Source organism: Nicotiana sylvestris, chromosome 8 (genome assembly GCF_000393655.2).
Source record: "Nicotiana sylvestris chromosome 8, ASM39365v2, whole genome shotgun sequence".
Lineage (NCBI taxonomy): Eukaryota > Viridiplantae > Streptophyta > Magnoliopsida > Solanales > Solanaceae > Nicotiana > Nicotiana sylvestris.
In genome coordinates, this window is record NC_091064.1 from 224,064,428 (window position 1) to 224,088,406 (window position 23,979).

General features: G+C 37.1%; 3 protein-coding genes across 5 annotated transcripts; 2 read left to right on the forward strand and 1 right to left on the reverse strand.

The window, feature by feature from the left end:
• The first annotated feature begins 240 nt into the window (after window positions 1-240).
• Window positions 241-5,096, forward strand: LOC104240194 (uncharacterized). 2 transcript variants are annotated; one of them, XM_009794978.2, is made up of 5 exons: window positions 241-533; window positions 1,996-2,068; window positions 2,265-2,418; window positions 3,607-3,648; window positions 3,802-5,096. In XM_009794978.2, exons 1-5 carry the CDS (start codon window positions 454-456, stop codon window positions 4,680-4,682), a joined length of 1,230 nt encoding a protein of 409 aa, XP_009793280.1. In that variant the 5' UTR covers window positions 241-453; the 3' UTR covers window positions 4,683-5,096. The 2 variants fall into 2 exon arrangements, with proteins under 2 accessions (XP_009793280.1, XP_009793281.1); XM_009794979.2 differs by lacking the exon at window positions 241-533 and having other exon boundaries at window positions 1,998-2,118.
• A 1,762-nt stretch (window positions 5,097-6,858) lies between these two features.
• Window positions 6,859-12,790, forward strand: LOC104240195 (plant UBX domain-containing protein 10-like). Its single transcript, XM_009794980.2, has 4 exons — window positions 6,859-7,844; window positions 11,773-11,943; window positions 12,025-12,228; window positions 12,422-12,790. The coding sequence occupies exons 1-4, from the start codon at window positions 7,056-7,058 to the stop codon at window positions 12,650-12,652; spliced, it is 1,395 nt and encodes a 464-aa protein (XP_009793282.1). The 5' UTR covers window positions 6,859-7,055; the 3' UTR covers window positions 12,653-12,790.
• Window positions 12,791-13,516: 726 nt separating this feature from the next.
• Window positions 13,517-20,303, reverse strand: LOC104240196 (putative late blight resistance protein homolog R1B-16). Of its 2 annotated transcripts, none has more exons than XM_009794983.2 (3): window positions 20,010-20,302; window positions 15,018-17,633; window positions 13,517-13,847 (listed from the first exon to the last, which is right to left on the reverse strand). In XM_009794983.2, exons 2-3 carry the CDS (start codon window positions 17,617-17,619, stop codon window positions 13,837-13,839), a joined length of 2,613 nt encoding a protein of 870 aa, XP_009793285.1. In that variant the 5' UTR covers window positions 17,620-17,633; window positions 20,010-20,302; the 3' UTR covers window positions 13,517-13,836. The 2 variants fall into 2 exon arrangements, with proteins under 2 accessions (XP_009793285.1, XP_009793283.1); XM_009794981.2 differs by lacking the exon at window positions 13,517-13,847 and adding an exon at window positions 14,314-14,793 and having other exon boundaries at window positions 20,010-20,303.
• Between the last annotated feature and the right edge of the window lie 3,676 nt (window positions 20,304-23,979).

A 23,979-nucleotide genomic window follows, 5' to 3' on the forward strand; every position in this document is an offset into this window, starting at 1 on the left:
GCTCAATCGAGAAATCACAGAACAAAAATTCGAATTGCTGAAGGAAAAAGGTAGAAAGCAGTACTTTTGGGCTAGCCACTGGAATTATTTTGGGCTATAAAATGTGTATTGTAATGTTGGGCTACCGGATGTTATAGGTTTGGCCCGAGTGGCTATAAATGAAATTTGCTCTCCTAAAAACGGCTGTTCGTGCACTTCGCCCACTATTTCCTGGCCCGATAACTTTGAGCCCGTTTGTCTACCCGCTATGGCCCAGTCCGGAACCCCACTGGAGTTCAGAAGTAAGAAGCCCGTCATCTTCTTCCTTACAAAAAAACCTTCGCGGGGTTTCCAGAGAAGTGCAGGAATTTTTTTTTTTTTTTTTTTGCTCCCATGTAAAATTTTTCCTGTCAGGTACTGCTTCATAGTTTTGATCTTTTCTCTTGAATTAAATTATTGCTTTAATTGTTTGTTATGGGTGAGACAATTTTAACATCCGAGGCAGCCTCAAGTTCGTCCCAGTTGAACTCGTCATCCCGTATAATTTGTCGGGTGTAAGTATGACGTATTTTTTGCTTTGATTTTAATATCAGTTTCTTAATCTTGCTTAATTTAGTTTAATTTTAATTTCTTTAGCAAGTTGTGAGCTTTTTTTTTGCTCAACCCTCAATGGGTTTATTATTGATTTTGGTTTTTGACTTGTTGTGCTCGAAGTATGCCCCTTTTGTTTGCTTTTTTTTTCTTGTGGCTTTTCTAGTTTTTTTTTGTTTTTTTTTGAAAATCAACAACAATTTTGTCACAAATTATTAACTTTGCCAGCAATTGGGCTGATTGTATAAATTAGTAATATTATGGTTTGATTAAGGAAAAAAGAACAACAACAACAACAACAATAACAACAACCCAATAAAATCCCATAAGTGGGGTCTGGAGAGGGCAAAGTGTACGCATACCTTACCCCTACCCCAAAACCCTAGGCTCAAGCAGACGAAAACAGAATGAAATCATGCATTGGTAATGTCTCATAGCACCAAAGCTACTGATTTGAAACTTCAGGTTCAAATTGCGATTTGTACATTCTAGGATCAGAATGCTCACTGCTCAATTGCGTATACCTAATAGGTTCAAAAGTTGCATTTTCTTCTTGGTAACCCGCTTGACCTGTTTAAAATTCACCAAGTGGAACTTATGTGGATGTATCTTGGATGAACTTTTCGTCATGCCTTAACAATTTGACTAGTTCCCTATTCGGGGATATTAGAGCGCCTAGACAATGCCTAGCTTAGTTACATATTATGCTTGTACAAATATGGACGGGGGCAGGTTTAGCATTTGAGTGATTGAAGTGACGACCAGACATGTCACTGAATAGTCCATCTGAAAATTGAACAAGCTACTTGACAGTTTCAAGTAAAAATCCTCATTTTTGGGGTTATTCAAGTCTCCCTAGAAAAAATTAAACAAAATCTAATACTTTCCTCTGATTGTATTGACATCGAATATGTTTTTTCCTTCATTGTGGGATATGTGAAGGTTGAAAAGATTATTTCAGGTGAAAGGGGCATCATTTTATGATTGAGAATCAATTCCTGGATTTGAACTCAATTAACATGGAAGTTTTACCTACATATTTCTTTTATTATATAGCTCCTGCCTATTGTAGCCGATGCTAGGAGATACAAGAAGTTTTTCACTTAGCCCAATATGTTGACTTCGTCATCATCTATGTTTTGAACCTGCCTATTTGACAATCTACTATGCTAGGCACGTGAGAAGTATTGGTTTCTGAGGTAATCTTGGTAAGACCAAAAGCAAAGTTGTAGTTAGGTGGTTGAAACTGTTGTGGGTATGCGTATGCATGTGGTTTCATTGATTCCTATACTAGCTTTCCTGTCACTCATTCATTATAATAGGGAAATTGAAAATCCGATAGTTTCATGGTTAGCAAGTTACGTGTCTATCAAAATTGTGAGTGGACTTTGGCTAAACTAATAGCAACGTCTACTTTTTGTGCAGTTGTCAAAAGCAATTTTCGCAGTATACCTGCCCTCGATGTAATACCCGGTATTGCTCTCTTCCTTGTTACAAGGTGAGTGAGAGATTCATTCCTTGTAGTGAAGAAGCTTGAAAAAGAAGAAGGTGATATTCTGCAGTTTACTATATCTTTCTAGTCTGCCTATGCTGAGAGTTGTTATTATTAGCCTGTGAATGGCTATAAGTCCAATATGTCGTGGAGACCCTTGTTATTCATCATTCCTGATTTTTCTTAATGGTATTTTTGGCAGTCTCATAGTCTTCGTTGCACTGAATCCTTTATGAGAGAGAATGTCATGGGGGAACTACAACAATTACAATCAGATGAGGGAAGTAAGCAAAAAATGCTGGACATACTAAAACGATTCCACTCAGAAGATGAAGCAGACACCATGGATGAAGATGGTAAGCATTGCTTGTGTTGTCTGCAATAATGAATTTTGTTCCTGCTTGATGCATTTCCTAAGAATGACATTTCATTAATTATTAGGCATGTGTATTGCTATCTTATTTGTTTAGAGGAGCAGTATGGAGTATTGTTTTTGTTTTTTACAATCTTAAAAAAGGGCAGTCTTAGGGTTCAGAGGAGGAACACGGATGCACCGGTGAGAAGGTGTGAACGATTGGCTGTGGTGGGTACGAGGAGAGGTAGAGGGAGACCTAAGAAGTATTGGGGAGAGGTGATCAGGCAGGATATGGCGTGACTTAGGGTTACTGAGGACATGACCCTAAACAGGGAATTATGGAGATCGAGCATTAAGGTTGTAGGTTAGGGGAAATTATGATTTCTTTTTACAGCGCACTAGAGTGAGACTAGTCAGTTAGGAATTAGTCTTAGGATGCTATTGATCAGCTACTGATGATGGGCTTTATCTGCTGTTTATTAGTATACCTTACATCTTTCTCGTATTTCCTATATCTCTTATATTGCTGTTATTTTGTTATTTTATGGTATTTATGTTATGTTATGGATTTTATGGTATTGTATGTTATTTTATTATGAGTCTATTGATAGTACTAATATAGTGTCTCTTGTTGCCTTCTTGAGCCGAGAGTCTCCTGGAAACAGCCTCTCTGCCCCTCGGGGTAGAGGTAAGGTCTGCGTACATATTACTCTCCTCAGACCCCACTTGTGGGATTACACTGGGTTGTTGTTGTTGTTGTTGTTGTTAAAAAAGGGCAGTCTTGTGCACTAAGCCCCGCTTATTTACAGTAAAAGAAGAAATTATGTTGATACAATTTTTGTTGTACTTTACAACAAGGGGGAAAGTTTGATTTGCTCAAGAAGTTTTGTTTTGCGGGATTCTTCTTGTATTCCATGTATTGCATTGCTTTGGGATGTGGATGTTCAAATGAATCTTGTACGATACTCACTCTAGGTTTTATTTTTATTATTTTAATGTATTATTATTATTATTATTATTCATTTTCTTGATAAGGATACTCCATCCAGGTTATCATACTGTCAACAAAGTTGGTGAAATTGAAGAACTGACATAACATGTTACTATTGAAGACAAAATGAATTAAGGTTTCTTATTTTGCTATGCAATTTTTAACTTCATTTTTCGCTTATTGGTTTTGTTGCATCAGATTCCCCATTGTCTGAGGAGACTATTCAAAAAGTTCTATCTGGTATGTTCCTGAAATATCATATTCTGTTGCTGTTTCTTTTTCTCTTTTACATTTTGGGCTCCAGGGGAGGGGTGCAGCTGGGTTATTTGTCCTTACAACTAATGTTTTTCTCTGATCGGGGATGGGGTGGTGGCTGCTTCCTTTTATTTGCAGGGGAGGAGATAAATTTTGATGATCTATCTGCTGAAGAAAGGAAACATTTTCAAAGAGCCGTGGCCTCAGGAGAGTTAAGCAAATTGATTAAACCCTGGGAACCATGGTGGTTGAAGCCTTCTGCCAGGAATATATCTCTTGGTCGGGATGGAGCTCAATTAGTCCAGCCACTTGTGAGGGAGGATGCAGCTCTATCTTCAGAAGATGACATAGAAGGTGGTCCTTTACACGGCATTCCACTTGGCCCCGACTCTCCATTACCCTCAGTTTGTAAGCTCAGTGCAGCCAAACCATCCCCTTTATTGGCTATTCACCTTGTTGACATCATGTACAGTTATTGCTTTACTCTTCGCCTCTACAATGGTGACTGGCAATCAGATCCCATAGGATCAGCCACGGTCTTGTTGAGCGTCTCTTCTGTTCTTGGTCAAGGGGGACAACCAGAGACACTGCTGGAAGCTCTATCGCATTGCCTGGAGCAAACGTGTTCACCGGCTTTCAGACACATGGGTGGCTTACAATTTGCGTTGGGGCTAATCAATGATACAATAGCCCTTTTTCATCTCGAGGGTCCAGCCGTAGTTTGCTTACTTTGCGATCTAAGGAGGCTAGTTCAACATGCAGAGAAGGATTTGAAGTCAGAGAAGCCTCGCAAGTCCAGAAGTTCTGAAATCAAAACAAAGCTCAAGTCCGCTGAAAGGAAAGTTTATTTTATAATGTGCTGGGCTCACGAGCAGCCACGAGAAGCATGGTCTTCCTTAGCAGCCATTGTCGAGGCAGAGAAGAGCCGACTAGTGGATGTCATAGGGAGTAAGACAAACCTTCCGAAAATGGAGAAAGTACAAAATGAGGGCAAGCCTCTGATTAAGGAAATCGAATAACTGACTATTCTTTCATGTATTTCCAGAGTTCCTGTCCCGACGCATTAAGCTCTCGCTATGTGCGGGGTCCGGGGAAGGGCCGGACTACAAGGGTTCATCGTACGCAGCTTTACCTTGCATTTTTGCAAGAGGCTGTTTCCACGGTTCGAACTCATGATCTCCTAGTCACATGGTAGCAACTTTACCACCTACGCTAAAGCTCCCTTTAAATTGCAAAGATCTCTCTGTTACTTATAATTTTTCTAGATACATAGTGGACAGAGACAGACGTGATACTTAAATTAATGCTTTAAGTCTTGGTTCTACTTTTGAATTGTGTCCTTTTGGTCATTGGATGTCTCATGAAGACGTGTTCCTAATGTAGTAATGTACTTTACACGTAGACGCTGTTAGTGTAATTAAATTTTCTGGTAAGTATTCTCTTCAATTTTGTTGTATGTGACTAGGGGTGGCAAACATGCGCAATCATGTTGGATATGGTTCGGGTCGAAAACGGATAATGCAAAAACGGATAAATTATCCGACCGATACATATTTGATACGGCTAAAAAACGGGGTAACCGGATATTATTTATGACTTCTTGAATATGATCCATTTTGGGAGAATTACTAGTCTCCCAAACTTAAGGAACCCCCAATTTAATATTTTACAAATGTAAAAGTTGAACTCATTAATTATCCATTGGTCATCCATTTTCTAAATGGATAATGTGGTTCTTATTCATATTGGACCCATTTTTAAAAAGTTTATTATCCAACCCAAGTTTTAGCGGATAATATGAGTGGATAACTGTTTTCTTTTAACCATTTTGTCACCTCTATATGTGACTGCGTGTTACTTGATTCAACATCGAAGCTTAGCTCATATCATCTTCATACTAAATATAAATAGAACTGAAAAAATATTGATATTAATTCTTTTAATTAAAGATAACTAAACTAAGCTTGATAAAATAATACACTCTTTTTGTTTCAATTTATGAGAACCTTTTCGGAGGATGAAAGTCAAATTAACTAATTTTACGCCAACAATAAAGTCAGTCAGTCAAGCCTAATCTTCGACCACACCCTTAACACTAATTTAGAAGCATTGATACACGAAACCTGGAATAATGAGCTTCGGCAACAGGATCCGGACCCTTTCCGAGAAGCTAGTTGGATTTGGATATAGATTTTTTAGATTTTTGAAATAAAATTCTCATATTTAGAAATTAGATAGTAAAGTACTATAAGTCACGAGAGGTAGAACTATATCTTTGGTTGTGAATAGTGATAGAGTGCTAGTGGTTAGATAGCCGGTTGCATGTATCTGAGATAGGTGACTCGAAAAAATTTGTGCTTGATATAGCTCATGGTTCATGATTGAAGCCTTTGCCTCGCATATGAGATGTGAGTTTCTTGGCCCTAATGAATCTTTACCAGATATTATCTCATCTTTATTGTCTAGTTGGCATTAGGATAAATCATTAATTAACAAGTTATAATATTTAATCATTTGCATAAAAAATATAATGGCATTAAAAAAAAAATTATTTGACTTTTCAAATAGTAATATAACATTCCCACATACAACAACAACATCCCATACACCTTTTCATCACATACAAAAGACATATCTCCCGTGGATCTCGGAGATCCCTCTTTCTCGGGTATTTCCTGGGTCAAGTATTCCGCTCGTCCTTGAAAGAAGCAAGCCTACTCTTATTCATGTATAATGCTTTCTTTAAGGATATCTTTCTTTTCGTAAGCCCACAAGGGATTTCAAGAAGTCTAGGAAAAAATGCAATGAATTGTTTCAAGACGGACTCGAATTGCTTTTTTTCTTTTATTGAATTGATCCCACTAGAACAAAATTAACTTGATTGATACATGTACATACACCTAGCAATTCAACATAAAATTCAAGATATTTCATCGAATCATGGAATGAAGAGATTCTACTTGTCTCCTGAACTAAATTCTTGGAGAAAAAAGAATTTTCTTCTTGATGCCGCTTACTAGAATAATCTCACAAGTGGGGTATGAGGAGGGTAATATGTACGCAGACCTTACCTCTACCGAGGGGCCGTTTCCACGAGACCAATATAACATCCCCACATGAGAATGGCAAATTCGTAATTCCAAAGGATGTAAAAGGCATTTCTGGCTATAAAATAGAATCAATGATTCACACATCATATTCTGGCGACTCAAACGTCGGGTAAAACTGATAAAATCCAACACCATAACAGTGCAAAGAAGCTTCGCGATTTCTGTAATTGTCATTTCATCAAACACTTCGCAGAAGAATACAGAGCGATCATTATCCCTCAATTTTACATAGCGAGTAAAATATAGCCGGAAATTCAAATTGAATTGGACAATACGATAAAAATGAGCGATGTAGCTGATAAAATAGCGTATTTTCAAGCGATCACAGGTGTTGAAGACACCGATTTGTGCACTGAAATCCTCGCCGCTCATGGCTGGGATCTCGAACTTGCGATCTCTACTTTTACCTCATCAAACTCTTCAGAAAATCACCACTCTGCCACTGACTATACCTCCGAACCCACCACAAGCACGAATCTACAACCGGCAGAAACCGGTATCGTCACCGGTGGAACCGCCGGACAACCACCGGGATTAGCTTGGAAAATTATTACTCTTCCGTTCTCCATCATTTCCGGTAGTCTAGGGTTAATTTCTGGTGCTTTAGGGTTTGGTGTATGGGCTGCGGGAGGTGTACTTTCCTATTCGTTGAGAATGATCGGGCTCAATTCGGGCCGTAATGGCGAGTCCACGTCACCTTTAGTATCTGTATCTGCATCGGCTTCAGAGGCAATGAATTTTGTGAATATTTTTGAGAGGGATTTTGGGAGTATAAGGCCGAATTTTATTGCTGAAGGTTTTATGGATGCTTTACAGAGGTCTAGGCATGAGTTTAAGCTGCTTTTTGTGTATTTGCATTCGCCTGAGCATCCGGATACGCCTATGTTTTGTGAAAGGACTTTGTGCAATGAGGCATTGGTGGCATTTATTAATGAGAATTTTGTTTCCTGGGGTGGGAGTATTAGAGCTAGTGAAGGTTTCAAGATGAGTAATAGCTTGAAGGCGTCAAGGTTTCCCTTTTGTGCTGTTGTTATGGCTGCGACAAACCAGAGGATTGCTCTGCTTCAGCAGGTAAACAGTGAAGTCTGTTAGGTGATTTTAATAATATGATTGTTTTGTTTTTTGCAAATTGTCAATGTTCTGTTAGTGTATGCATTTGGATTAATAGAGAGTTCATAAAGGAAACAATTTCTAGAAATGGTCTGTATCAGGCAAGTGTTGTTATATTGCTTTGCAAGTTGTCGATATAGTGTTAGCATATGAATTTGGATTGACTGAGAGCTCATAATGGAAATAGTATCTAGAAATTGTTTGTATCTTGTCTAACTCGTTTCGGGGAAATACTTTAGTTGAAGTGAATGCCATATTAAATCCTGGCTTAAAGTTGCTTTATTTAGTCAAAGACTAGCTTTAGATGAGGGAAATTATGATTCTAGATTGAATTTGGATCAGTAACTTGAAAGCAATCAGCACAATCTTGGACAAACTAGGGATTGCTTGGAAATTTTTTTTAAACTTGGGGGTGTTCACAAATCTTTGATTCCTTTTTTTTTTGGTGCATGATAGAGCCGTCTTTAGCTTATTAACCACATAGGACATTGGAGAGCAATGCATGTCAAAATATAATTTCGTACTTAATGGTGTGGCATGATTTGATTTAAGGACTTTGGTTGACTTGTCAGGTCGAGACAAAGCAATGACAACATTGAACAATTTGTCAACCACCTTAGTTTATCATAAAGCACTCCTCAATTTGCCATACTTTGTTTTATATGATACTTGTTTCCTAATAAGTAATGAGGTCAGTGCGGAAATCAGTAATGCCTAGCTTAATGTAATTTTCCTAGATGTCTATTTGTCCACACACAGAGCATATGGTCGGTTTCTTCTGTCACTAATAAAATATGACGAAATGAGAGAATTTGGAATAGAACTGCTGGTAAATTCAAGAGGATCTAATTGTCTATGGGATTGAAGTATAGTTACTTACCTGACTGCAATTAAGTTGTCTGGTTATTTCTGTTAACTTCTATACTACTGTTGTACTAGTATACAAAAGTTCCTTTTGAATCATTTTCTAGAGTTAGAGAATGATCTAAGTGCAATAACTGTTGTATGCTCAGTCAGCTGATTTTTGTGATTTTGGGTATGTAGGTGTCATATGGTTGTGACTTGTGTCCCTCTTTGTTATGCTGAAATAGTAATCTTTGAAGTAGAAAGAGAAATGGTGGATCCTGTGTTTCTACCTCATTCTTTTCTTATCCACATAGTTACACCTTTTGCACCAGCTTGAATATCATGAAATATATAAATACACCACTACTAACAACAATACCTCAGTCCCAAACAAGTTGGGTCAGCTATATGAATCCTCATTTCTTCATTTAAGCTCAACTCATAACATCATCATATAGGAAATATATTAATCAAAATAGAAGGATTTTCCTACTGATATGATGTCTAAAACTGTCGTAAAAAAGAAACAAACTTTGTTACACAAGCTTCCTTTTATCATTGTCGGAACAAGGTTTTAGTATTTCTAAGTATCAAGGTTCTATTTTTTTTTTACCCCTGTATGCTATGTACTCAGTGTGATGAAATCGGTTGTTGTTAGAAGCGGTTTTATCAATTTTTGCACATTATTGCCCACTTTGGTTTTACGCTTCATTGTCTCTTTCACCTTAGTATTCGTTAAGTTTTTTACCACCCTCTCGTTGTAATTTTTGTCGCAAGAATCCACTCATCCCGACATTGACTAGCAATGGTGGCACACATACTGCATGTAGTTTTTTAAAGGCGAAATACATAAATGGCCCCTTTAAGTTGTCCACAACAATCAAATAGACACCCCAATAGACCCATTTACCTAGTAGACACCTCAAGTTATTTTTTAACGTGTCTTATGCACACTTGTGCCTGGCAGATCTTATGGGTGAATTACACTCGCGAATGATGTGGAAAGTTAACAAATCAAAAGATGACACTCGTAATTTCTTAAAAAAATCTAACTTATATTAATAGAAAAGGAAAAGAGAAACACAATATTAATAAAAAAGCAAAACCCAAATGAGACCCCTCCTCTCCCCCAAACATCTTCTTCTTCACCACAGGCCATCTTTCCACCAAATTGGACCGTCTTCCCCTCCTTCTCCCTCAGCCCAAACTTCTTCTTCTTCTTCATAGCCCGCCATAATAAGAAGACTTGAAGAGATTAGTAGTCCGGTGGTTATTAGGCGGAGAGGTGGTGGAAACAGTGAGAAAATACTAGTTGGGTGTGTTGTCTAAGAGTATTACTGTTCAAAAGGATGAAAAAATATGGAGATCCGGCCGGTGAATTGAAGGTGGTCGTCGAGTATAAGTGGTGTTCTTGTGTAAGAAAATAACGTCCGCTTATTGGAATTTGGAGCTAGATAAACCTATCTGTAAATTGAAATACATGGAATCAAAATCCAAAAAAACATATATTTTGATTGACTCATAACTAAAACCATTTCATGTTGAATTTCTAGTTTTTTTTTAAATAATGGATTTGCTCATCTGAAAATTGTGCTGGGACTTCCTTTTCATGGTGAAGTGTGGCGTTGAGATTAGTGGGTTAAGGTGCAGAGGACATTGGAAGAAAATTTTGGAGAAGAAAGGGGGAGGATAAGTGGGCTCCACCAGTTAAATTAAAAAAATAAATACAATTTTTGAAGGCTTCACTTGCTGCAACGCGAGTGTAGTACACGTATTTTGCCACGTCAGTTTGAAGAGTTTAAGAGATGCGCTGAAAAATAACTTGAGGTGTCTACTAGATAAATAGGTCTGTTGAGGTGTCCAGTTGATTGTTGAGGACAACTTAAAGGGGTCATCTATGTATTTCGCCTTTTTAAAAATATCACTTTTCAGTTGTTTTAGACAATAGGGCACACTTGAAGTATTTTCTGGTAGAAAATTTATCTTTTTTAGATATCTGAATTTACTTCTATCAGAAATAAAAACTTTTTCCCCTAAATCTCAAGCCTAAAGTTTACCTTTCACTTTTTTATCCATCCTTAAGTGAGTAAAAGGGCGAGTATTATCATGTCATATTTCCTAAAAGCGCCGGTTTTCAGCACCAAAGGATTATCGTTGAACACACTGTTATCTCTGTATTGAAGTGAATTGATCCTTCTTTATTCTTCCAGCACACTGCTTCATCCTGTTCCATGCTTCATTAATTAGGTTGTTGGAGAGGTAAGCATGTGGTATTCCTTGTTGCTGCTATATGACAATGTCAAAATTGTATTCGTGAATTGTGTTAAGATGCTCTGTTAAGTCTGATCTTTTGGTCAAGAAATAATATCAGATGAGAAGCTTTATTCTCTCTCGGTTTAGCTGCTTGTGTGGGGTCGCCTTAAGCATATCTGTACTCCTTGTTTGCTTAGGTTTACTGTTGTTATCTTTTAATCTAGGAGGAAAGGTAGTGGTTTTCTAGCTAAAAGGTGAATTGCTGTGCTCTATTACCCTCATGGAAACGGAGCTTTGACCTCCCTGTTCCTTTGTATAGGTAATATGTTAATGATGTTTGAAGTCCTAGGTTTGAAGTTAAGCCCTTGAGTGTGGTCTCTCTGCTTCTCGTTTTGTCCCTTGTAATTGTCTTAAAAAACATAGCATTGATTAGCACTGGTTAGCGTCCGGCAATTGTTGTATTTTTGCTTAGCGGTTTGGCTTAGTCTATTTGACATAATTGGAAATGTTTTGTCATTAATTGGGACATATCATGTGAACATTCTTTCCCGTGGTTTTTGTTAGTTCTGTACTTCCTTTCTAGTGCTTTATCCTGCTTAGCTATCTGGCTAAAAGTAGCTGTGCAAGCTTTTTTCCGTTTGTCGGCGAAATCCAAATCTAGTTGTATTTACTACGTTATATACCAAAAGTAGTGCAAAATCATACCAGATATTATTTGATGTTTTGTGGCAGCAAACTTGCTGCACTGGTTTGAGGTCTTGTAAATTATATTCTGATGAACACTATGCAGGTTGAGGGACCAAAATCTCCTGAAGAATTGCTTACTGCACTGCAAAGGGTGCTTGAGGAAAGTGCACCTGTGCTTTTTTCTGCCAGGCTTGAAGCAGAAGAAAGGAGAACTAATATACGTTTGAGGGAGGAGCAGGATGCCGCTTATCGCGCTGCGCTTGAAGCTGATCAGGTAAGTACTTTTAGGTTCTAAATTGGCTTTACAAGTTCAATCTTGAGAACAGGGAAAAAGTAACTGTTTGTCCTATACCAGGCTAGAGAGCGTCAGAGGAAAGAAGAGCAAGAGCGGCAGGAAAGGGAAGCTGCTGAAGCTGAAAGGAAGAGAAAGGAGGAAGAAGAGGCTCGTGAAAGAGCAGCCCGTGAAGCCACTGAAAGAGAAGCTGCATTGGCTAAGATGCGTGAGGAGAAATTACTGTCACTGGGCCCTGAACCTGAAAAGGGTCCTGATGTTACTCAAGTAATCATCTTGGTCTTGGTTCTCTTATTTACCTGTCTATCAGTATATATCATAACCGTAAATATGTGGTTGTTTCTGTTGGTTTTAAGCATGCAAAGAGGAAACCTTGACATTAAACCGCATATGTTGAATGCAGTAGAAATACCTACTTCGCAGATGATTAAATTATTTGTTGTTTTCTTGTATCCTTCAGGTTTTGGTAAGGTTTCCTACCGGTGAGCGCAAGGAAAGGAGATTTCATTGTACTACAACCATACAATCTCTGTATGACTATGTTGATTCTCTGGGATGCCTGGAGGTTGAGAGATACAGCCTCGTGTCTAACTTCCCCCGCACGGTGTATGGTTCAGAGAAGCTTGCTCTGTCCCTGAAGGATGCTGGATTACATCCTCAGGCCAGCCTTTTTGTTGAGTTGAACTCATGAGAACATGCTGAATAATGGAGTCTATTGGAAGTTTTGTGCTAGAGATAATAGCTTTTGCTGAAAATGTGTCTGCCAATCAGAATTTGCAATGAATTGAATTATATGCACTATTGTCTTGTTAACCTCGTTAGTTTTCTACTACTTTCTCTCAAAGTAATGGATAGTTGGGAACCATGATATATACTTGGCAAATTCAGTTGTAACTGGCCACTAAATGGTTGACCACTTAATCTAGCAGGATATATTTGAATGAAGCCCAACATATAATCCCCCTTGCGAGATTTAACCTGGCCCGTATAACATCTCAATTTAAAATTAAAAGAAAAGTGAACAAGTATTTCTTTTAATTTTGCACAAATAGCCGGCCAGCTTTATGCTTCACTTTTTCTAGCCGGTATATATTGATTACACACATTATATATGAACTTTACATACATTATACATCCGTCGACTATTTTTAGTTTAAGAAATTAAGTGGGTATCTATTTGGGTTAATTCTTCTTGGTTGTTACCCAACCTATCTATATGCAAGCAACCATATCTGATGGAACTCTTTACTCATTTTTCATCACATTGAGTGTTAATGTAACACATGCCTAGGTGATATGTCCTAATGCTTTTTATACGTGATATTTATCGTGAATTGATTAGTTTTATATTGTTTTAACCTACCACAATGTTTCTCCTTCATCTGTAAATGGGACCTGCGAATCGGCAATGGAAAAGACTTTGAAAAGACCAAGTATATTAGCATAGGTGTAACTCAAGGCCTGCTTCCTACCTATCTTAAGGACCACAGTTATATGATCATTTCTAAATAAGGAAAGACATCTGAAAATGATCATTTCTAAATAAGGAAAGACATTTGAAAAACATTGTCACAATATTCTTCAAATACTCATTCAAACAAGCTGAATTTAGCTATAAAATCACAGGCATTATTACAGAGTCACATTAATATTCAATCTTGAGAAGTTTTGAGCAATACAAATCACCACAATTTTTGCTAGAAAAATGACAGGAAAAATTTAAAGAAAAAACAAGAAAGAGAACACAAGCATATCATAAGTTACACAACACTGGTCATATCTTGCTATTGTTGGAATGACAATATCTGTGTAAATCAGTCAGCTGCAACTTGGTACTAGCTGCTAATCTCTTTTAAGGAAATCAAAATACCTTCCTCAAAAGTTCACTGCAAAACCCAAATTTGAATTCAGGGCTCGTTTCTTCCATTGTAGAACAGAAAGATACACAATGTACATTAAAATACACAGTCTAAAGAGTCGAACAAATCAACCGAGGAATCAAATTCACTTTGAGAGACCTAATATTATTTGTAGTTCACCTTTACATGTTTGTCGATTCCACGAACATTACTGATTTAGCTTTCCTCTTATATCAGGAAGGAATAAGCTAATATTATTTGTAGTTCACCTTTACATGTTTGTCGATTCCACGAACATTACTGATTTAGTTTTCCTCTTATATCAGGAAGGAATAAGCTAATATTATTTGTAGTTCACCTTTACATGTTTGTCTATTTCACGAACAGTACTGATTTAGTTTTCCTCTTATATCAGGAAGGAATAAGCAAATAATAGCAAGAACAAACAACCATGAACCCCCCACCCCCACCCCCACCCCCCAAATTTTTTTTTTTACGCACAAAGGGTACTAAAGAAAACTACAGCAACAACAAACAGCAATGACAAACACTACGAAGCCCTCATAAAAATGAATTTTTAACAGGATTGTCATAGCAGGAGTAGCCAAATTCAGAATATGAACATAGGCAAGCTGTATATGGATAGTATGTGCTCACTAATGAAATAAGATAAACACAACATACAATGGCTAAATTACTGCATTGACAGAGACCACCGTTAGAAGAGTTTCATAGAACCATTTTCTACTTATGCAATGATTTTTCTAAATCTTTTCACTGACCATTTTCTAAATCTTTTCACTGAACCATTTTCACTGACAAGAGGGGTTGCTCTGATGGTAAGCAACCTCCAATTCCAACTAAGAGGTTGTGAGTTCGAGTCTCTCCAAGAGCAAGGTGGGAAATTCTTGGAAGGAAGGATGCCGGGGGTCTATTTGGAAACAGCCTCTCTACCTCAGGGTAGGGGTAAGGTCTGCACCATGTATATCATAATTAAAAGGCCGTACAACAAGCACATGCAACGAATGTAACAAACTCTTTATCACAGTCCACAATATACTCCTATTTAGTAGTTATACAGAAGAAATCCTATTACAATCAACAGGTTAATTCTTACCTAATGATTCAACACAGTTCATGATCAGAAGGCAAAATATGTAATGGATATTGAAAGTTCATTGTTGATGATTTACTTACTTGAATCAAAGGCGTAAACTTTAAGCATGTTGTTTCCCAATTCCTCATGCTTTTCCTGGATCTGCTTGGCAAAAGTGACAAGAGGATGACAGCATTTATGTAACTCAATTAGCTGCAGCGTCACACTATCTGCAAATCCTTCTGGGATTTCTTGTAAGTACCTGCATTCTCTGATATATACATGCTCAAGGCATTGGAAATAATCATCGGTGGCTTTCCAATAAATAAGAAGCAGATCCTCAAGGAGTAAAAACTTCAATTTAGGGAATCCCATCTCTGTTATTTCCCACTCATCGCCTGAGAAGGCACGATTTTTCAACTCAAGCACCTCGAGATTGGGCAACTTGCTAAAAATTTTCATGCAATTCCATGGAAGACAAGTACGGGTAAGTGTCAATTTCTTGAGATTTGGTGGGAAAGAACCTGAACTTGGATTTATTAAACACGGCGGATAGTCAAAACCACAATAGAGTGAAACTGTAACCTTCAGTGCCTCGAGCTCTTCAAAATATTTAAGATTATTATGCCATCCCGTCTCACTATTAAATTCCTGTGCTTCACCAGCAATTTCCAATTTCTTCACTTTCTTAATCCCTTCAAATATTTCCTTAGTGCAACAAGAAGGTCTCAACCCATAAACAGTTTGTAAGTTTTCCAAAATCAAGTTCTTCGCCTCGTTTTGTGATGCCAGCTGAGGAGAGTCCAAATACATACACCAACAATGGAGATGCCTTAACTGAGATAATTTCCAAATTCCATTTGGTAAGGAGTACATTCCCCATATACCAGTGTGTATTGGACGAACAATGAGAGTTTGTAAATTCAGAAGTTTAGAAATTGGTAACTTACCAGGTTTCCTAATCCTCAATGCCAAATACCTTAGAAGAACTAGTTCTAGTATAGCTATGGGGAAATGGAGAATCTTCCTTTTCTCCATGTCCAATACCCTAAGAAGTTTGAAATGACAGCGATCTAGAATGATTTGTTTACAGTTGACAGAAAAGGAACGTAATTTACTATAACCAAAATCAGGGAATGGACGGCGAAAATAAAAGCGCCTTGATTGTAGTGACATCCACCTGCAGCCTTCAGGAATAAACCATAGAGGTCCATCAATATTGGTATTCACAAAATACAGAAGATTCTGTCCGTCGGCTTCTTTCAAGCAGAAATCATGAACAAGATCATGAATCATACATCTTATGATTTTACCATCCATACTTCTTTTGCTAACAATAACTAGACTTTTATCAATAAGATAATTTAAATGACTAGCGGCCACTTCTTCCAATCCCTCCATACCCTTTACCTTTAGGAGCCCTTCCGCAATCCATAATCTCTTCAACCTTTCCATAGAAATTTTACTAGCTTTTGGAAAAAGTCCAAAATACAGAAAGCAACCTTTCAGATAATAAGGAAGATGATTGTAGCTTAAAGCTAGCACTTCTGAGCATTGTTGATAAGCATCAACGTCTGCTAATGAGCTCAAACTTTTAGCTACTTTTCTCCACTCTTCCAATGTCCTCTTGCTAGACAGAAACTTGGCAACCACGGCAATCATAAGTGGTAATCCTTTGCAGTTTTTTGCAATGTACTTCCCGACATCCTCAAATTCAATTGGAAAACCTTTTTCTGCAAATGCTTTTTGGTAAAACAAATTCCAACTGTCATCGGGGCCTAGTAAATGCATCCTGAAAGGATCCTTCGCAGAGCTAGCATATTGAGCAACCTCAACGTCTCGAGTAGTCAACAATACCCGACTTCTTTTACCATCGTCTGGAAGACACAGTCTAATCTCATCCCAAGCGTTTTTGCTCCATATGTCATCCACAACAATCAAATACCTTCGACCCATTAAACTTTGTTTCAAGCAAACGGCTAAATCTGAATCGCTTTTCTTATCAAGGTCTTCTTCCTTCCCAATATTAGCATCTTCAAGGAGGCCTAAAAGCATATTTCTATAACTATAGTCCTCAGACACGGTAACCCATCCACGGATGTCAAAGAAGCTCAAAACTGAGGGATGAGAAAACAGCTTTTTGGCAAAAGTTGACTTACCAATGCCGCCCATACCTGTAACAGAGATGACTTCCAGTTCAGGCGAGTCTCTGGTAAGTTGACTCAGCATGTTTGCTTGTTCAATGTTGTACCCCACCATATCGTTCTCATGGGTTGGAGCATGCAATCGTGGTGAACTTGAATCACCAATCGAGGAATTTCCAGCTTGCAAGTTGTTGTTCGGACTGTGCTTGATGAGCTCTTCCTTGAGGGAATCAACATTTTCAATACCTCGTTGTAAGATCTCAAAAAGACTCTCGAGGGCTTCCTTTTGATGGAGTCCATCATGTTGTTCCTCCATTACCACCTTCATCTGTGATTCAACTTCATCTTCTGCTTCATTTGCTATGTCTCTGGCCTTTTCGTGCAAATCCTCCGTTTGTTCACCATCAGAATTATCAAGAAGCTCATGCAGAGAATCAACCTTCTCGTAGAGTAAATTCAAACTTTCCACATGAGTGTCCAATAGATCTAAGTTTGATAGCAAAAGCTGAAGCTGTTCTATTGTTCCCATTAGAGAAGTCAATGCAACGTATGCAGCCATCTCTCTCTGTACTTCTGCAGTAAAGGACCTTCAGATTAGCGAATGAATCAATTTGGACCAACAACTGCTGCGCTCCTCCATACAATATTTCAAAAATAAGCTACTTATCACCAAGGCAAATCGGAGGAAAAGGTACAAAATAACCATTTACAATCCGAATAGAAGAACATGATCATACAAACATATTTTGTGTCTTATATTACTTATCTTTTAGGTCTTAACATAAAAATCTCTTCTGAAATGACTGTTGCGTTTTTATTAAGGGGTGTGAATGGGAAATGGAAGAGGCAACTTTTGGATTGCACCTCTTTATCTCACCCTTTCATTGTCTATAAATTCTGAGGTTTGGCTTCATTTTTAACAAGAAAAATCTGAAGTTCTGTGATTTGAAGTGCCGCTATCACAGAATAGTTATTCCGTTCTATCTGGGAGGAATTAATGTGTATACCTTGGGCAACAGTGAGGGGATTAAATTCCTTAAGGACACACTGTGAATTCAGTGGGCTCGGAATTATTTTACGATGTGTTTATTGGACTATCGTTTGTTTGCTGGTCTGATTTTCTGATTTTGAACACAGTAATACCAACAATGAGTCATATAACTATAACTAAAAACATCTGTAATGGGTCAGATAAGAATTATTGAACTATGACAAATTGCCATTTCGATCCGCGTAGACATACTAAAAGAAGAATAAAATCAAACTAAATACAGAATCTCCATCGTGATGTCCGAGAAATTTTAGTTTGAGTCTCGTATGCCATGTAATACTTGTACGAGGCTCTTATTTAGTGACACGTGTAAATTGTGGGCCCATTTATAAAACTTCTTCTCCTTCGATGTAATTTCTTAGGCAAATACTCCTCCCTTTTTCTCTTTCTTAGTTCATTTCTGTTTTCTTAACACTTTATCTTCCTCCTCCCAACAGACGGGAAAATTTTATTTTGTGTCTCATACAACTGACACTAGTTGTATGAGGCAAATTTTTTATCTCACAGTTTTGTGGACCCAGATTTTTGTGGACCCAGAAGTGTAAGATTTGGGTCCACAAATTTATGAGACAAAAAGGAGCCTCATACAACTAGTGTAAGTTGTATGTCACACAAAATAAAACTTCTCCAACAGACCTATAACGTTGCCGTCAACCGCCACGTCCCGGTTCAGGAATTTTAACCCGATTCCCTTTCGGAGTACGCGCGAAACGCGCTATCTGTCGGGGTTCCCCCGACCCTTAGGATCGACTAACCCATGTGCAAGTGTCGTTCACATGGAACTTTTCCCCTCTTCGGCCTTCAAAGTTCTCATTTGAATATTTGCTACTACCACCAAGATCTGCACCGACGGCCGCTCCGCCCAGGCTCACGCCCAAGGTTTTGCGGCGGTCGCTGTGAGCTCCGCATTTCATGGACTACTTATACATTTTTATTTTAGTTGGGACCTTGGAGTCTCTCTCGCCCACTCCTTGAGGTTTTGAGAAACTTGACCCAAATAAAGTCAATTTGTTGCAGAATTATTTTTAGAAAAAAAAAAATGTTTGTTGAGAGGAAAAATCTGACTTTTTTTTTTACTCCAACTCTTCCTAACAGTGAAATCAAAATGAAAACAAAATATATACCAATCTTATTTGAAATTTTTTCAGATATATTGTTCTACATCTTTTCATTATTTCTATAGATAAAAAGAAGAGAGAAAGAGGACAGAGGAATTAGAATAATAAAACAAAGCGTAAAAGGGACAATGCTAAAACTTAATTATATATCAATGTTAATGGTGTTTTTTTTACCTTTCTGATTTTTTCTTCTGATTTTTTTAAAGTGTTTTATGCGCTTGACTTTTGAGTGTCTTTGAAAAATTAGAGAACGAACAAAAAACAATGAAATCTAGATGGAAACATTGAGTTAAGGAGTTGCATGAATTTGGAAGAGGAGAGAGTAAAAGAGCAACGACAGGGAGTTGGCCAAATTTTACTAAAAGTGGGACCCAAAATCCACATGGCAAAATTCTATAGGAGTCTCATATAAGTTGCGTCTGCCACGTAATAGATGGGTAATAAAATTTCTCATGATGTCACATTAACCTACAATAATTATGCTCTTTTAAAGAATATTAGCAACAAAATTACTAGAAAATGACTTTCTCATATCAAACACAGTATGACAGGAGTGAAGTTAGAGCTCTAACTTACAGTTACGGATTCGACAAAACCCAATAACTTCGGTCCAGACTCGTTACTTGTGCTAAAAAAATCTATTTATTATATATAAATAACTAATTCAGAACCTGCTAATTTAGAACCAATAGACGACACAAATCAAACTCTAGATGCAGCAATCCAAAATAAGTGAAGCATAAACAGAATGATATGTAAATTGTAAAATAAGAGAAGCACCTTAATTAAAGCAGAGATCTCTCTCTTGAATGCGTTTGCCTCCAATAACTTCCCACTTACCATCTTGCTCTCGGGGAGACTCGAACTCACAACCTTTTGGTTGAAAGTGGAGAGGCTGTTTCCAAATAGAACTCCGGCATACTTCCCTCCAAAAACTTGCCACCTTACTCTTCGAAGACTCGAACTCACGAACCTTTTAATTGAAAGGAGACTTCCCACCTTACTCTTCGAAGACTCGAACTCACAACCTTTGATTGAAAGGAGGGGATGGCCTCAGTTATGTTATGAAAGCTTCTTTATAGAAGAGAGTAATGATTTTTTTCTTTCTCTTGGGGAGGGAAGTTTCCAGGGGTATTTTGGGAATTTCAGGTCTATCTTTCTTATCCCTGGACACACGTGTTATTTATCTGCACTGGTGGCCCCATTTGATTGGATTCGACTCTTGAAGGAAAATTTTATTTTGTATACGTTGTATTAGATAACTTTTTTGTTTCACAGTTTTGTGGACCCAGATTTCTGTGGACTCAGAAGTGTAAGATTGGGGTCCATAAATTTGTGAGACAAAAATGAGTCTCATACAATTAGTGTAAGTTGTATGAGACGCAAAATAAAACTTCTCCTTCATGTTGCGGCCTTCCAAGTTTCCTAGGTCCATCATTGTTTTGCTGGACTCTTTTTTATAACTCTTTACTTGCTTTGTTGTATATTTTCTCCGGTACAAAATAAGTAACTTTTTTGGATGTTTTTACACAAATTAAGAAATCTACCTTTTAACATTAATAAGCATTGAAATTGACCATATTAAGGACATGGTCAACATGTGTGCTTAATTCCTTGAGGACGTTCTGGTAAATTCCTGCAAACTAGAGCAATTTGATTGGCCGAAAAAGTATCTTTCTTTAGCTGCTATGTAAATATCTATGTAGTTTGACAAAAATACCCTTTGCTTATCTCATCATACATCACTATTACTATCCAAAAGATTTTTTGGAGACATGGGTCCCATCTGGCCGCCGCTATCATTGCAAAGATATTACTTTCTTGATAGCCACCTGTGTTGTACGACTCTTTGAAGAAATGGGCCCCATTAAACTCTTGTTCATACGTATCATCTTGCACCTTCACTATATGAAGAAAAAAAAAATTGTAGCTTCACTACTATTTGATATGGCTGTCCAACGGGACGGGGCGGTCCCATCCCGTCTCGTTCTTTCCCGCTTTAAGTTAAATGGGATGGGTTAATATTAAACGGGATACGGAATGGGACGGGACGGCCATTTCGTCCCGTTTGTCCCGTCCTATTTCGTTCCGTTCCGTCCCGTCCCGCATCTCATCCCGTTCCGTCCCGCCAGTTTTTTTTTATTTAAAAACTAGCCGTTGGGCAACGACTTAAATTGCAAAAATAATCGTTGCTAACAGTCCAAACAGCCCCCCCCCGATATCCCCCCTCCCAAACTTTTAATATAATCCCTAAGTTTATTAAATTACACTTTGACCCTATTTTCTACTATAAATACCTCTCATTCTTCTTTATTTTTTCCCACAAAAAATCAATCTTCTCTCTCAAATCTCTTACACTCTAATATTCTATCTATATTCAATATTATTCTCTCAATTTTGTTACTATCAAGTATCAATTATCAACTATCAAGTATCAAGTGCATAACTTTCAAGTATTTGGGCAAATTTTTTGGAGCAACTTTCAAGCTTCAAATTAATTCGTCAAGTATTTGGAACAATATTTTGAGCAATTTCTTCAAGTTTCAATATTTAATCACGGTGCACTCGTTCCATCTCCTAATTTTAATATATAATTTTTGCGTATCATTTTAGTGCTTAATTTTTGTGTTTACTTTACGTGTTATATTTTCGTATTTCATTTGTGTGTTTAATATTTGTGTTAGCTTTTTTAATTTAATTTCGTATTTAAATTATGGCACCTAAAAATGTATTTGGTATTTTTTTTAAAAGTAGTAAAAAAAATAGTAAAGGTGAAAGTAGTAGTAATCCTAATCCTAACCCTTCTCCTAGACCTAGAATTAGAAAGCATATTGATGAAATGACTCGTGTTGATGAAACTTCATTTTCCCAACCCCCCATATTTTATGATGTTCATGTCGGAGAACAATTAGATCATGAAACTTTACAAAGACAATTTGGCAATGATATTTTTTTGAGGATGAAGAAAATGAGGATGAAGAAAATGAGGAAGAAGAATTAGATGAAACACCCACTAGTCCCGCAACACAAGCTCCAACTCAGAGTCAATCTCAGTCTGGAGCTTTACCCCCTGTAAGGGGTAAGCCTAAGGTTGAACGTCCCAAAACATCACTTGTATGAAATTTTTTTAAACATGATAAAGTCAATCATCGTGCTCTATGTGAAATTTGCAAGCAAGTATTTGCACACACAACAAGTGGTGGGACGGGGGGTTTAAGTAGACACTTAATAAGGGATCACAAATCTTTATGGATACAAGCTAATATAGAAGCCGGAAAAATTATAGATCCTACCATCAGTACTGACACTCCTAATGGATTTGATTCTAATCAAATTCAACAACAACTTGACCATGCTTCTGGTCATGTTTTACGCAAATATAATAAAGATAGAGATCGTGAGAACTTAGCAAAAATGGTGGTTGTCTGTGGCTTACCTTTTACTTTCTCTTCTCACCCTGCTTTTGTGCATTATATACAAGAAACTTATAACCCTGCTTTTCAAGGTTTTCCTAAGATCACGGTTAGAAATGATGTTTTTAAATTTCAAACCGAATATCTTCAGTATATTCGTTGTGTATTTTTTCACTTAGATTGTAAAGTGTCTATCACATCTGATATAGGTCGTAGTCCTAATGGTTGTGATTATTTAACTGTTACATGTCATTGGGTTGATCATCACTGGAACTGGCAAAAACGTATTATTGGTTATAAATTTGTTGATTCAAAATACACTGGAGCATATATTGCAACTACTGTTCTACAAATACTTGATTTTTATGGACTCATTAGTAAAGTTTTAACTATCACCTTAGATAATGCTTCTTATAACACAACCGTAGTAAATAACTTAAAATCTAGACTTTGTCCAATTAATCCAACAATTTTTCATATTAGATGTGCATGCCATATTTTTAACTTGATTGTAAAAGATGGTCTTAATTTATTTCCGATGCTTGTAGTAAAATACAATATGCTAGTTCAAACAGAACCCTTCCTAGAAGGTGGCTGCGTAGATTAGGTGCTCTGCAAAAGAATTATATTTGTATTTGAGATTTGAAAGTTTTATTAATATAATAAAAGGCTTTAAGCGTTAAATTTTATTTATGAATTGTCGTAGTTACTTAATAGTTAATACTTTGAAATTATATTAAATAAATTATAACTCTATTATAAATTTACAATTACTAGAATATTTCATTACAAGTCTTTTATTTTAATATTTTATAATTCTTTACTTAATTTTCTAATTTTCATTTTAACATAGTAACATTTAAGTTTATTAAATAAGTCAAAAATCTAGCAGTTGCAAACTTTAAAAACATAGTAATTTTCAAAAAACTAGACCTTTTTTTTTAAAAAAAAAATACACTTAAAGCCCACGAACCCGTCCCGTCCCGTCTCGTCCCGTCCCGTCCCGTCCCATCCTGTTTGTTAGCGGGACGGGATGGGACAAACGTTTCGTCCCGTTTATCCCGTCCCGTTTCGTCCCGTCCCAACACCATCTCGCTTAAATATCGTCCCGTCCCGTTCCGTTAATTTGGTCCCATCCCGTCCCGTTGGACAACCATACTATTTGATAGCCACATGGCTAATGTTGCTTTAATGAATATGAAAACCTTAAGATCTTCCATAAAAATATTTGAAAACCTTTTAATTGTTTACTCACATTGCTTTCTTGAAAATTTTATTAATTCTTGTGAAATTAATAAATATTATATGATACATGAAATTTTACGTTGAAAATCAAC